The 15,840-nt window shown below is 38.8% G+C and overlaps 1 protein-coding gene across 1 annotated transcript in view; it reads right to left on the bottom strand.

Annotated features, from left to right (window-relative positions):
• Nucleotides 1-2,637: 2,637 nt before the first annotated feature.
• pdzd8 (PDZ domain containing 8) overlaps nucleotides 2,638-15,840 on the bottom strand; it is a 58,417-nt gene continuing 45,214 nt past the window's right edge. The window contains exons 4-5 of the mRNA XM_058398794.1: nucleotides 5,898-6,060; nucleotides 2,638-5,682 (exon numbers count right to left, since the gene is read on the bottom strand). Coding sequence (XP_058254777.1) covers nucleotides 3,413-5,682; nucleotides 5,898-6,060 — 2,433 coding nt within the window. The 3' untranslated portion in view covers nucleotides 2,638-3,412. The remainder of the gene's footprint in view (nucleotides 5,683-5,897; nucleotides 6,061-15,840) is intronic.

A 15,840-nucleotide genomic window follows, 5' to 3' on the forward strand; every position in this document is an offset into this window, starting at 1 on the left:
ATAATGAGGTTATAGAATCATTTATCAAAACTGGTAACATGGCTAGCATCCAATTAGCATTCTGATAATTAACAGCATCTAGCATTCTTTATTACGCTAATGCTAATGACCGGCTGCTAGCCACGCTGCCAGTTCTTTTGCATATATAAGAAACAGGACATAAAGAGCAAACTAATTTTTTTTTCTTTTTTAATAATTTATTTTGTATCTCAAGTGCATAAGCAAATATGATATGTCAGTGTGTAAAGTTCCTGCATCACGATACAAAGCTGTGCAGTACTTTAGCAGCTGTCCTTAAAACCACATTTAAAACATAAAAATCGTATTATTTTTTTTCCTTTTGTGTTTTAAAATCGGAAGCGAAGCCAACAACAATCATAACGAAAAATAAAACCACCGTACTGTGCAGTATCAGAGAGGGTTGGGGGTTTGCAGCGACCATCTTTGTTCAGGCTATTTACAACAGCGCCAAGGTCCATGTTTATGCAGGAAGTTTAAATCAGTGTTGTTGTTTTTTCCCCCCTGTTCTGCATATCAAATCCAATCTTTTTACATTTCATACTGAACCTATATTCGCAGGCAGAAGCATCCGGAAGCTTGCGTACCCACAAATCAGGTTTGAAGAAAACAGGCATGAACAAGAAATCTGATTAAAACTGGCTGCTTAAGAAACATGACTCAGCTTCTGATGAGGACGACAGCTCTTGCAAAAATGTTTCACCACAATTAGCTTAGCCAAACACGATCATCACCGTGAGGAACACTAAAGAGAACTTGAGAGAGAGAGAGAGAGAGCCTCCGGTGTGTGTGTGTGTGTGTGTGTGTGTGTGTGAGGAGCATGGGGTCATTGTTACAGCCAATAGCTACGAGACACGAACAGAACCAAGAACGACGAAGCTTCCAGGAACGTTTTCCAGTGACACTTTAGCCCCAGGCTAAAACAGGGCACAGAGAGAGGAGAGGGAACAGGGAAAGGAGAGAGAGAGAGAGAGAGAAAGAGAGAGAGAGCGAGAGAGAGAGAGAGAGAAAGAGAGAGAAAGAGAGAGAGAGCGCGAGAGAGTGAGAGACACAAAGAGACAGAGACAGACAGAAGGACACAGAGAGAAAGAGAGACAGACAGAGAGACAAAAAGGAGGAGAGAGAGACAGAGACAGACAGAAGGATACAGAGAAAGAGAGAGACAGACAAACAGAAAGAGACAGAAAGAGACAGACAGAAGGATACAGAAAGGGAGAGAGAGAGAGAGAGAGAGAGAGAGAGAGAGAGAGAGAGATGAAAAAATTCTCTCTTGTTTTTACTGATACTGTGATGGACCTATTGAGTGAAAGCCTACAGCAGAAAGGGTAAAAATGGCTGAAAGGGTAGAAGGACTGCCCTCTACATTACACTAACCTCTTTTAATCCCCACACACGTGTCCCCATCAGTCCTTGTGTGCTTCATTTGTGTATTTAAAATGATATATCCATGAAGGTTTTCAATCCTCCAGTTCATCTTAAAATATTCTTCACTCATCTGAGGCGATTCTCTCACCTGCATCAGTTCATACAACATACATGTTTGGTGATTTGAGAAAACCCTGATGGATTACTTAGTTAATTTTCTTCCTAACATACTTTTTTAAAAAAACCCTAAATATATTTTAAAATGATGTGGAAATTTTTGTTTGTTTTTATTTTTCTATTATTTTATGAAAGGTTTTCTCAGACCACCAGACATCTGTTCAAGTCACAAAAAGTGTTCAAGTGCCCTTGACTTAAAGCCACTAAAGTCATTTATCTGGAAGTTGTTGTTTTTTTATTTAAACAATAGGTGATGTGCACTAGTCTTTTAAGCATTTTGTGTAGTGTACCATAGCTATACTTTCTATGCTACGTCTTGAGGCTAGAGTGACACCTCCCTGGCCTCAGGAGTATGCCAATATTTACCGTACAGAATTGTAACATAGTTAAGTAAAAGAAAATAAAGACTCTGCTGTTAACACCTACAGCATTCGCCATCTCAGGCCTTCGGTGTGATTATTTTAGTGGGGTTCTTTTTCCTGAACGCTTCTATTGAAGCGTCTTCTATCTGTCTACTGAACTGAAGACCAAAGTCCTGTTTTAAATGAACCGCGAATGAATATTTTCTACAGTTCATTTGGAAGTACAGACATAATCGTAATCAATGATGTATGAAATCAACCTTTTAAAAAAAATTGAAGGCTCGCTAACTGAATGCTTGTCCAGTTAGCTAAACAGATTTGAAAGAAATTTAAGCCTTGAAACTGTAAATATAAAAATCCAAATTCAACTCAAGGCCAACTCGTAATATTTGGTCAGTTTCGAATGCCTTTTTGTGGAAAAAAGTCTATCATTTTCATATTTTTTAAAGGTGCAAACAAACAAATTGTAGGGACGTCCTGAAAAGACACAAAGAAAAAAAAAATATTTCATCAAAATATATTATTACTTACAAGAAGATATCCAACATAACATGAAATAAAACAATGGTGAGTTGTCACATTTGTTTGGCATTAGAATTCAACAAAATTAGAATTCATTAGAATTAAACAACGGAAAAAAAAAGAAAAAAAAAGCCATGGTCCCCACCAAAAAGGCATCATTACCTTTTTTTTCCCTATAACAAATCCCTTGCGATTTAATTTAACACAGATAGACGTATTAAAATGAAAAAAACAGATAAATAAATGATTTTTTTATAGAATAATTCCAAATAGAAATGTATTACAGTAAAAAAGTGCTCACATTGAGAGGACAATAATTAAAGAAAGAAAGAAAGAATACACCACCTGGGGGGTGGGTTTGGGGGCGGGGTTTGGGGGTGGAGCTCCACACTGAACCGATATTAAGGTCTTAAATTCTAGTACTTGGCTAAATCCTACCGGTTAGAAGCAGACGGTCAAAAGCAAAAAGGTGCAAAGCACACACGAAAGCAGGCCATCCTGGAATTCTTCAACCTTAAATATGACCAGTAACACTGATGCTACAAAATGGAGTCTCCCCTTTATAAAGAACCTATCGTGTTTTATTACTACACAATGTGGTGCTTCCCCATTCAGCCAAGGCAGGAATGCTTGGTCTGACCTACATCAATATGGATAAATTCCAATACTGACCTAAAAGTTTGATTTTTTGAAACATTGCATTGATTCACGGTACTGACTGGACTGGGACCACAGTTAAGACAGGTTAAGGAAAAAAAAAAAAGGCAGATAAGAAAAAATCATCTGACCTCAAAAAATTCCCCAAATGAGAGAATTTTCATACATTTTCAGGTAAAATAACTTATTTTGCAAACCTCACATTCATAATCGATCCCAGTGCCAGACAGTCAACATACAGTCCCCAGAAACCCTTACAATAAAATGGTGCGAGTCTCAAATCTTGTTTTGCTCTTCTTGTTTTGCGTTCTCTAACGTGGTAATGCTTCCACACAGATCTGTTCCTCGCTAATGTCATTTAGGCTCTGTACATCCACCGGGCTACAAACGTCACTGTCGTACACTTCGGCACCCATCAGGTCCTCCTCCAGAACCTCCACTTTTGACTTTGGAAAGCCGTGCTGTTCGGATGGCGAGGTGCACTCCATGGACTCTAGGTCCTCTATGCCAGCACGGTAGTGGATCATCAGCAGAGTCAAAGCCTGAAGCCGTTCTCCTGACTTGGCCAGAGCTGAAGTGATCATGGTTTTGCGGCGCGCCTCGGTTGCTTCCCTCTCTTCAGATATCAGCGAGTTGTTGTGCTCCAGCTCTTGGTCAATCTCCTGCTGAAGCTTATCCAGCATCAGTTCCAACTTTTGTGATCGCTCATCTGTAGGGAGGCCACGATACAGATCACGCCCGATCTCCTTCACTGCAATAAACACGCTGTCATCTAAACCTCCCTCTTTGCGTGCCAGCTTTGTGCCACCACTTGTTCGTGGTTGTTTTGAAGGACTAGCCCCTGGGTAGGTCTCCGTGTCACTGCTCTCATTGTCTGAGGTGTTAGGCGTGTGTTTTGGGGAAGGTTCTGCCACTCCAGGTCCAACCTCTGCTGCCTGTTCTGCTATTCTGGCTTTAGGAACCTGCCTCAGGTTGAGCAGACGGGAGCTGGTGTTGATGATGTGCCGTGTGAGACCAGTGGTTGCTCGGTTGATGGTGGACTTCGCTTCAGGGTCTGCGCTTCGCCGGTCGGCAATCGCCAAACAGAAAGGATGCTCAGCGAGACATTTCTCCTGGCACTTCTTGTGACAGACGTAGGCACAGGTGATGCACTGTGATGCAGCCTTGGTCCAAACCTTCTTTTTACAGTAGTCGCACCAGGTGGGATTCTGAAACTGCGTGTCCTGGAAGTTGTGTCGAACCTCAAGCTGCATGGAGCTGTAATTTATATCATCCCGGGTTAGTGCCTGCACATGGTCCCTTTCTCTCACACGTTCATTTAGCTCTTCTTCTTGTATACTCCCTTCCCTCTCAATAACTCCAGTAGGCATGTCCGAGTCTCCCTCTCCCAGGTAGGTGAAGTTTAGGGTGATGTCTCCGTAGCACAGCTTCTCGTTAAAGCCCTTGTGTGTGCTAAGACTACGAAGTGCAGTGCGACTGACGCTGGCCCTCGGTTCTGGGGCACACAAGCGGAAGGTGCTCTGGAATTCTGCAGATGAAATACACAAACATTCCAGGGCTATATGCTCCAAATGCAAGCTGACATGGCCCAAACATATAAGACTACCAAGTTTAAAGGGATCCTTGCACCAGAGTGCGACATTAAGGTATTTATGGTTGCTTTCCACATCAAAGACTACAGAGGCCTTACTCCAACGCCCATATCTGTTGCGGAACATAGCCTCGGATGACTCCCAGAGTCCCTGCTCATCCATACTGTCTTTTATGCTAAATGTACTCTCACTGTTTTTGTCTTTGATCACATCTTGTTTACTGGTGATGGTGTTTGTTGGGAGTTCATCATTTGACTCTACAGGTTTGTTTACAGGCTTTGTCTCAGGAGTTTTTGTGGGACTTCTCTCAGATACAGGTTTTTCCCCATTGCTTGCAGCTGGGGGAGATTTTTCTGGGGGTTTCTCTACTATAGAGTCTGTTCCTTCCATGTTTTGGGATTCACAGGATGTGGACGGTGATGTTACTTTTATATGGGGCCTAGGAGGGACAGGCGGGCGCACAGGTGGTGGAGGAGGGGGCACTGTTGGCCTCTGTGGTGGTTCAGATGATTCTGCACTCTTGAGTGGTGAGGGCTTTGGTGACTCTTTAGGTTGGGGTTTGAGCGGTGATTGAAGGCCAGCCAAGTTAAGCTTGCGATTGAGAATTGGTGAGATGGTACCCAGGGGCTTGGAGGCCAGATTGGCCACAGTTTTTTTAGGGCTTTGGTTTACAGAGAGTAAAGTATCCTCTTTAGCTTCTGCAATGACTGGAACACTAGCTGATTTGGATTCCACTATCAGTTCCTCAAACTCTGAGTCATTGTCTTTGCCATCAGTTAGGTCCATGGTGGTAATATGGGCTGGGTCCTCCTCATAACCCCCAGCCACAGGGTATGTAGGTTCTTCCAGGGGACCCAGGGTGTCCTGAAGAGGTCCCAAGCCCATGGTAGGCACCTGGTGTCTGACTGGTCTTTCGTACCAAACGGTCACTCGATCTCCAGCTTGTTTTAGCAGCTTTGGCACTTGGACAGAGGATGTTACTTTGACTCCTATACAAAATGGGGAGAAAAAGAATGTTATTCTTTATAAAATTTGACCTTTACATCAGTGCTTCCTTACTGCAGTCAATAACAATCCAATTAATAAATACAGAAAACAATAATTTGCCTGTTCTACCATATACTAGCTCTCCGGCAGGGGCAGCTAAACAAAAATGAATTATTCACTCTCTACATGGAACAGTTTCTGACATTATCACACCAACCTCCAATTGCAATTAAGCGATCTCCTTTTTGCAGGTCAGCCTGTGCAGCAGGGGAGTTAGGAGTCACCGTCTCGATGCTTACATGCACCACGTCTCCTTCAGTTGCTGGAACGTGTCGGAACGTCATTCCCACACTACCATTCGGACCTTTAATGACCTCGGTCTAGGAGACAGAAAGCGAAGAGTTCGAATGTTAGAAGGTTCTATAGTTACATTCTTAACATAACACGTGTCCTATTCATGATTCTGTTTTATGACACCAAAATTAACCAGGGATCTGAGCGGGATTGATAAATCTGCTTACATTCTTTTGCCAAAAATAAAAACTCATGGGTTGAGGTGACAATGAAATTTTACACCTTAACCAATATATGAGCACGATAATTTAGTTTAATGAGAAATAGTTTAATGAGAAATTTCAGGAGACATTATTGACTGTGCTGAAAAGATTCAAAGTTGTGCCCATGTCTCTGGTTCACCAGTTTGTCCTTCCCTGGTTTGGACCACATTTGGTAGGTACTAACCACTGCATTTTGGGATCAACCCCACAAGCCCTGCTGTTTTGGAGATCCCACTGACCCAGTCATCTAGCCATCAAAACTTCACCTGTTTCCTAATATATCCCACCCTTTGACAGGTGCCACGGTAACAGAGATCAATCAATATTATTCACATAGTGGTTTTAATGTTATGGCTGATCGGTGTATATCTCTAATGTACATATGTGAAGCTCTACATACGTTCTAGTTGATATTAAGCCACATTTAGGGGTTTACAGTTTAAATAGTCATGGAAAAAAAATTAGTTTAATCACTCATTAGGCTAAATCTCAGGTCATAAGTACATAAGTTTAAGTACAAAACATAAGTACAAAATTTTAATTTCCCTGGAGTAGTTTGCTACATGTTTCGCTATATTTTCTGTACGGTACAGGAGAGTATAATCATAGGCTGCTTAACAGTTTAACTGGACCCCAACATCATTATCTCTGATATAAAAAAAAAAAAAGAGGATGATGAAGGTAAGTGTGATGATACGAATATAATTCATAGATAATTCTGCCAACTAAAAAAAAAAAAAAGGAATCTGATCTGATGCATCTTCTTTGAATTGTGAACTGAATACAGAACTAAACTTGGAAGTGCTTTGCTCTCTACTGCTTGAGTACAAGATGACAGTTTTTGTTTTAAGACATCACAGCAAATCTAGATGACAGCCCCAGTTGTTGCAAACCCACGGGCGGGTGGACAAGTTTCTTTCTCTCCAACAGCAAATACTGAATAATAATCACGGTGGGAGGATCCAAGCTGTGAAAGGCACTCGCCACTCAGTCTTTTCCACCTCATACTGAACCTATCATGGCAATAAAACAATGAAGGCAGGAGTTTCAGAAAGGAGCTCTACAATTACAGCAAATCCTGTGTGGGCTTTAGGCACCATGTTTGTCAGAGAGTCCATGATGCACCTGCAGATATTCCTGCAAACCTGCTCTAAGCTTCAGAAGTCCCACATACGGTATACTCATGCCAAGCTGAATAACAAACTCAGGTGGAGAAAAACATCCAACTTGTGCCAACTGAGAGTATTACACATCTACATCTGGTGCAACCATCATTTGTACACACTTTACCTAGAAAAAAAATGAACAACCAGATCTATAATAAAACCTTAGATATTTTAAAATATTTGTCCGATTCTTCTACCACTTCCCTTCCCTGAACGCTCGTCCCTCTACCTTTGGTGGGTGCGTATAAAAACCCTTCCTTGATGCCTGCTTGGAGATGGATGACTGTAATTTTGTTGCTGTCATTTGTTATAATCTTGAGAAGGGCACTGATCACGTTAAACAGGGAATGAAAAACCAGGCAATCTATGCATGCTGGCAAGCAGCGAGAAGAACGGCCAGCCTCAGACGAATGACTGAAGGAACCCTTCTGAATTTTAGATTTTCCAAATGCAAGACATGAAAAAAGTTAGTGAGAGACATGTACGGTGTATACTATACATTTATACGTTTCTGTTCTAGGACACATGAAGCTCTGTCTCTAAATATTCCTCAGGGAAACTCACACCAAGAAAAACCTGGGAAAAATTTAAAACCTGTAAAACTTTTAATTGAAAAGCTGTTATTAAAAAAATAGGAAAGGAGGATCTATATATACACAGTATATATAGCTCTTATAGCTAGTTTTCATTTATCAGAACTTTCTATCTTTGGACTGGTCCTTCAACCCCATAGGTTCCTTCTCTAATGTCTAATGCTTGAGGACCTTGTGTTTCTCCACACTTTCCCTCAGCTCTTAATGCTGATGACTGAAATGTATACAAAGACTATCCAGGATATAATATTGTCCCAGTGAGCAGACACTTACATTTATTTCTTTGGTCAAAGCAACACATACTGTACGACCAGGATAGCAGCTAAATTTAGCTACTTGTTCCCAATAAAAAGACCAGTAAATCCATTAAAAGGAAAATAAGGGCTAGTAAAAGAGATCTCCTCTCATGCTAGACTGGATCGTTCTTGTTTTTACTATAAACTTCAATAAATAAATGAATAAATAAATTGGAAAAAATGTAAATAAAAAAATTTAAATAAACAAAATATAAATAAAAAATATAAATATACAAAAAATAAATATACAAAAAATAAATAAAAAATATAAATATACAAAATATAAATAAAAAAATATAATACAAAATATAAATAAAAGTTAAAATACAAAAATAAAAGTTAAAGGTTAAAAAAAGCCAATAATGGATGTGAGGTGATGAGGGAGGGAGGGAGGGAGGAAGGGATGGATGGATGGATGGACAGACAGACAGAGTAGATAGATAGATAGATAGATAGATAGATAGATAGATAGATAGATAGATAGATAGATAGATAGATAGATAGACAGACAGACACATTCTTCTCAGTAGGAAATTTACAACTTCCAGCAGTATCCACAAACATGGGTAATAAGGAAATAAATAAAGAAAATAATTTTTAAAAATAAAAATATTCTTCAGGTTTAATCACTGATAAAAAAAATAAAAGACTCCGACAGTAAAAAAAAAAAAAAAGAAGAAGAAAAAAAAAAAGAATGAATAACATTTTTGTTTGAGATGACGGCTGGCTGTACACTTTGTAGAAACTCTTTGTTTATCATGTAGTTGAGGAAAAGTGGGATTGTGAATCCAGCTGTAATCCATGCAGCACTTTCATCCGAGACCCATTTTAAAAATCCACAGCGAGATGAAAGTCAGGTGTGTGAACGTGACAGAACTGTACATGATGCCCTTTTGTTTCTCCAGTACACAGCAATTTAGTGCATAAAGCAGCCACAGCGGGTCAATCTGCCCGGTCAAGCAGTCGTCTGCCAGTCTAATTCTGGAGCAGTGTTGTAAAGGGTTGAAGACAGTTTATTTGGTCATCTCTCAAACAGAAGAAGTCTAATTTAATAGCTCTCTCTGAAACAACCATCAGGATAACTGCTAAAAAATAAAGCAGTGAAGCGGAGTAGCTATATAAAAACACCTGAAGCTTCACACACAAACACAAAACTGTGGAAAAACTGAATCAAAAACAATAACACTATTAAATTATTATTATTATTTTTCCCAGAACACACACACACACAGTCTATTCAGGCCGTGAGAGAGAGAAATGATTTGACAGATATTTTCCTGACACAAGAACAAAGCGGAGACACTGAGCAGCAATTACGGATGATTTGGGAGACTGAGCAGCTACAGGATAATCACACAAGCACAAATGTGGCTGTGCTGTACGTGTGTGTGTGTGTGTGTGTGTGTGTGTGTGTTTAGTGCAGGTAAACGGATGTTGACATTGTTCTGGCTGGTTCATGATGATGTGACCTGTGTGTCAATTTACGCTTCACCTCACCAAACACACCAACACACACACACACACACACACACACACAGAGAGAAAACACTTGTCCACATGACAAAACAATATATTGATAAGAACATTCAGAATATAGACCTTGGTCATGTGCTTTAACCAATATGAAAAACCCTTGTGACGGTTCAGCAAAACACACAGGATTATTTTTAGCAAATCGGAAAATATGGGGGAAAATTTGACAAGGAAGAAGAGTTCATACACACACACACTGAGGTTTGTCTAATCCTTATGAGGTCCTTCCACTGGCATAATTACATAAATTATTCAGCCAACTCATTTGATCTAATCCTAAATCTATTCTTAACCTCAGTAATGGCAATGAAATCTTTTAGGCTTGTTTTTAAATAAAAAGCAGTTTTTCCTTTGGAGACCATTCAAATGACCCCACAAGCTCAAAACTCTTCTTTACTTGTGGGGACATTTGGTGATATAAAACCATGCAAAAGTAAATATTTTTTTGGCTTTTTGTTTAAATAAAGGATTTTAAGCAGTTAACATGGTGTTAAGCAGTTCGCCCAAACACATTAACATGAAAGTGAAGCCACATTGTTCATCGGTGTGTCTTCAGTTTTCACTCTTCAGAAGTATTAATGTCTAGTTCTCTCTCTCTCTCTCTCATACACACACAGAAAACCACAAAAAATACCACACGGTGTACGCTTGGATGGACTGACGTTGCCTTTAAGCTGAATGCAGGAGCATCAATTGTCTCTGTGCACTCAGACAGATAGGTAGAGTGAGGTGACTGACAAATTACCCTCCAGAGAGCCCGAACAAGCCGTCCAACATCAGCTACCCTCTCTCTCTGTCTCGCTAACTCTGTCTGTCTCTCTCTCTTGCTATCTCTCTCTATCTCTCTCTCTTTTATCTCTCTCCGTCTCAGTGTGAATAATTTTAATTCAATTCAATTTTATTTTGTATAGCCCTTTTAACGATGGACATTGTCTCAAAGCAGCTTTACAGAACATAAGAAACATAGAACAAAAAGGTCAAGATTAATATTAGACTCCTGTTTAAATTTATTTGTATTCATCCCTAATGAGCAAGCCTGAGGCGACTGTGGTGAGAAAAAACTCCCTTAGATGGCAAGAGGAAGAAACCTTGAGAGGAACCAGACACAAAAGGGAACCTCATCCTCATTAAGTGACACCAGAAAGTGTGATTATAAATCATTATAAACACCGGAGTGTGAGAATCTTTGCATAAACACCAGAGAGCGTGATTATAAATTACTATAAACACCAGTGAGTGTGATTATAAACGTTTATAAACACCAGAGAGTGTGATTATAAATTATTATAAACACCGGAGAGTGTGATTATAAATTATTATAAACACCAGTGTGAGATTATAAATCATTATAAGCACCAGAGAGTGTGATTATAATGTTTATAAACACCAGAGTGTGATTATAAATTATTATAAGCACCAGAGAATGTGATTATAAATCATTATAAACACCAGAGAGTGTGATTATAAATTATTATAAAGATAGATAGATAGATAGATAGATAGATAGATAGATAGAAAGAAAATCATTATAAACACCAGAGTGTGATTATAAATTATAAATAGCTGAGTGTGTGATTATAAATTATTATAAAGATAGATAGATAGATAGATAGATAGATAGATAGATAGATAGATAGATAGATAGATAGATAGATAGATAGATAGACAGTGTGATTAAAAATTATTATAAACACCAGAGTGTGATTATGAATAATGTCCTTTCTACAGTCATATACAGTCAGCTGGAGTGTACGCAGGACCTCCATAAATCAGCTCAACATCTGAGTTCATTATAGATTCAGCTCGTCCATACCGAAGCCTTGAAATGCTCAATGATGGAGATACAGTACATGTAGAATGTTACAAAAATAAAAGTACGAACGTCACGGAATGTGTTGCAGCCAGCGCCGGTGCCAGCTGTGTGCACCGGGGCAGACGTGTGAGGTGTGTTTCTGAGTAAAGCCCACGCTCTACTTTACATGGTGACAGACAGCCATTGAAGCCATTGTGTGAGGACGGCGGCTGTCTTGTGTGTACACCTGTTGCTCTTTTCCTCCCTCTATCTCTCTTCTCGCTCACACAGAGATTAGCATATGCGAGTGTTCATTTTTGGGAAGAGTGATAATCTCAATAGATTTAAAACAAAACACACACACACACACACACACATATATACAAATCCTGTGTGTGTGAGAGCATATTGGAGCACAGATTACATTCTTTCCATACGATAAAGACAAAAAGGCAGCCCCTTCATCTGATAAACCAGTGTCAACATTACAGCAAATCAGCCTCCTGAATCAGCGCAAACGAGGTGGAAATGAGCGACAGATAACAAGCAACAACGTTCCGGACTAAACAAACAGCAACAAACCGATTATCCTCAAACACCTTTTTTATGTCGGAAAATTACAAAAGCCAGTTAAATCTGACCTGACACTAAAAGACTGCATATTTACAAATAAATAAATAAATGAAATGAGAGAAAACCTGACTACTACTTCTTTCAGCTTTTCCCTTCAGGGGTCTCCACAGCGAATCATTTCTCTCCACCTATCCCTATCTTCTACATCCTCAACACTTGCACCCACTAGCTTCATATCCTCATTTATTCCATCCATATACCTCCTCTTTGGCCTTCCTCTTTGCCTCCTGCCTGGCAGCTCCATGTCCAACATTCTCCTACCAACATACTCACTCTCCCTCCTCTGAACATGTCCAGACCATCTTAATCTGTCCTCCCTAACTCTGTCCCCCAAACGTCCAACATGAGCCGTCCCTCTGATGTACTCGTTCCTAATCCTGTCCACCCGTCTCACTCCCAAAGAGAACCTCAACATCTTCAGCTCTGTTACCTCCAGCTCTGACTCTTCCTCAGTGACACTGTCTCTAATCTATACAGCATGGCCGGTCTCACCACTGTCTTGTTCACCTTCCCCTTGATTCTCGCTGATATTTACAGAACTCCCGACACCTTTCTGAGGTTTGAAATATTCAGGTCTGAGTAGCTTCAAAGGACAAAACTGATATTCTGGTGATTTATTTTGTGTTTTTTAAGCACCAAATAGGACACTTGAAATATAGCTAAGTGTGTGTTTTTCTGAGATGGCGTCAGACAGCGGAATGAAGTAAAGAGAAAAAACTACAGAGAAGAAAACATAAAACAAAATATATTTTTAAAAAAGAGAGAATTAGTTAATTTTGCAAACACACGAAGTATATCCGCTTATGAACTTGTGACTCAATGTATTTCTTGTATAGAGAAATAAAAGACTTGGTTCACGGTGTTATAAAGATCTAACCGTGAGCGACGTGGTAGCTTAGTGGTTAAGGTGTTGGACTACTGATCAGAAGGTTGTGAGTTTGAATCCCAGCCCCACCAAGCCACCACTGCTGGGCCCCTGAGCAAGGCCCTTAACCTTCAGTTGTAAAAAGAAATTAGATAAAAATTGCAAGTCATTCTGGATTGCCAAACCAACAGCAGGGTGGTGTTAACAAGAAGCAAAGCCAACCTCTTTTTACCAGTAAACTGGCTTTTGATATAAAATGAGCCAGGACTAAAGTGCGTTTTAGCCGTGTGTTTCTTCCACTCTGGTGGAGAACCTTACACAGAGTTTTTGTGGTTAAAGATGAAATTTGAGCTGCTTTTTAGATGAACAAGCACTTGGAGCTTCTCACAGAGCAGAAATGGGTTTGATATCAACATTCCCTTTGACGATACAAACATTTGTGTGAAAAACAACTAACCATTTTTGTCTTTTTGGAGCTTTTCTATGAATATATTGCTTCTAGTAGGCTAAATAAAAACTACAAAATCTTAAAGCTCATATGATCATATGAACTTCATATTAAGCATCACTGTGGAGTGGGACATGCCAAAGACATTTAATTCTGAACATGGACACAAACAGGAGAATGAGCTAAAACGTTATAAAGCAGAATTGCCGTGTCTGATTATTTTCCTTCTTTAACACCAGATCCTAAAGTGTTTCACTCCTTTTATATCACCTGAATTGTAAATGTTCAATTACTAAAGAATGATTCTGTAGAATTTCAGTTTCTTTTAGCGTTGTAGAATGTCTGAAAAACTGACTAGTCTTTATCAACTTTTTTTTCCTCTTGAAGGTTATGATACAGAAAAATCCATTTGTTATTAGCTTTGGATTAGGTGGAGCGTCCGCTATAGCCGCTAAGTTCCTGTGTATGAGCTGGTAATGTAGAATCAATCAGAAGAAGTGCATTCATATAAACCTGTGACTCGTTCTGCCTCCATAATTGATGCTTAATCAGCTTGTGATCGATTAAAATTGAGGATTCTATTAACAGAACTTTACTCTCACAAATGAGGAAAAACTCAAAGCTGATATGGATTCATTTTCCGAATTTGAGCTGTAAGGAGGAAAGCAGCTCTCTCTCTCTCTCTATGTCTGTGGTTTCTTAACCTCAGTTCTCTTGTTCTGTTTGTTCTGCCTCCAAATCTGTCCATTTATTCCTTTATTTGCCAGGTTTATCTGAGGTCTGAGCTAAAGAGACAAGCTAACTCGTTTAAAATCGACTGCAGCAACGCACACACCTTGCTCACTTGTTCGGGTGTTTATGAGAAACCATGCTGACACACCGAGACAAAAGATCAGTGCGCTGGCTTGTACTTCATCTCACAAAGCACAGACATTGTGATATGTTTTTTTTCATGAAAATGACTAGATCACAAAATAAATAAATAAATAAATAAATAAATTACAAACCAAAAGAAAAAACAGAAGCTGGGACTGAGAAATGGCCAAAGACCTGAAACACTAAGTTACAATCATCTACACACACACACCTATCACTCTTAATTTCATATATATATATATATATATATATATATATATATATATATATATATATATATATATATATATATATATATATATATATATATATATATATATATATATATATATATATATATAAAGGAAAGGAAAAAAGGCCAAATTAGCAATCACTATGATACTGATGTCTATTCTTGAGAGTAAAGTGGACAGTCTGGAAAGGAGACTGTCCAGAAAACACACACACACACACACACACACACACACAGGTGGTCAGGTCGACTGGATGATTGTAGTAGGGCAGTGCAGGCCAGCAAACGGCTCTCGTGCTCTCTCAGTGCGCTGGACTTAATCTAATCATCTGGCACATGTCAAAGAGATTAGTGTTTGAGTATAGGGTAGCAGTCCCCCTGGGGCGCGCACACACACACACACAAAAGAGACATACCCACAGACAGTACACAAACAAAAACACAAACAACACAATATACTATGTTTTATTCCTTAAGGTTCTTTATAATATATTAGGTTTTATTCCTATAATTAAGGGAGGACAGAATTAACAGATGGAAGCAAAAAAAAAAAAAAAAGGCAGAAAAAAGGAACAAGGAAGAAACGTGTAAAAATTATATAAGATAGAAAGGAATCAACAAAGAAGTCAATACTTTTGTCTCTCTCTCACTACAGCATCTAAGAGATTACATGCACTTAAATAATCTGATAACGACAAAACTACAGAGTCTACACGTGTTCTTCAAGCCTAAGACTTTTTCCCTAAAAGCTTAACATCTGATTTTTACTACTGAAGATGATGTGAACTTTCTTTTGCATCAAAATATTATTAGTTTTATTGCCATTTTTTGGTGGGAACAGGAAATGCTTTCAAAAAAGTATCTGCATTTTATGTATGAAGTATTGAATTAAATCAAATTAATTTAAATAAAGCAAATTAAATTAATGCTGAAAAAATAAATGATATCACATTAATAGGTATACCTGCAGCAATTAAATGGATTATAAATAAATAAATAAATAAATAAATAAATAGATAGATAGATAGATAGATAGATAAATGAAAATTGCTTATTGTCTTTTTAACCGAATTAAATTTAAATTAAATTCCCTAGCAAGTATAATTCTTTAAGAAATTGGGAATTTACCATTTACCACATGAGCAATCAGATTACTGATGATGATAATA

The sequence above is a fragment of the Hemibagrus wyckioides genome, linkage group LG09, assembly GCF_019097595.1.
Source record: "Hemibagrus wyckioides isolate EC202008001 linkage group LG09, SWU_Hwy_1.0, whole genome shotgun sequence".
NCBI lineage: Eukaryota > Metazoa > Chordata > Actinopteri > Siluriformes > Bagridae > Hemibagrus > Hemibagrus wyckioides.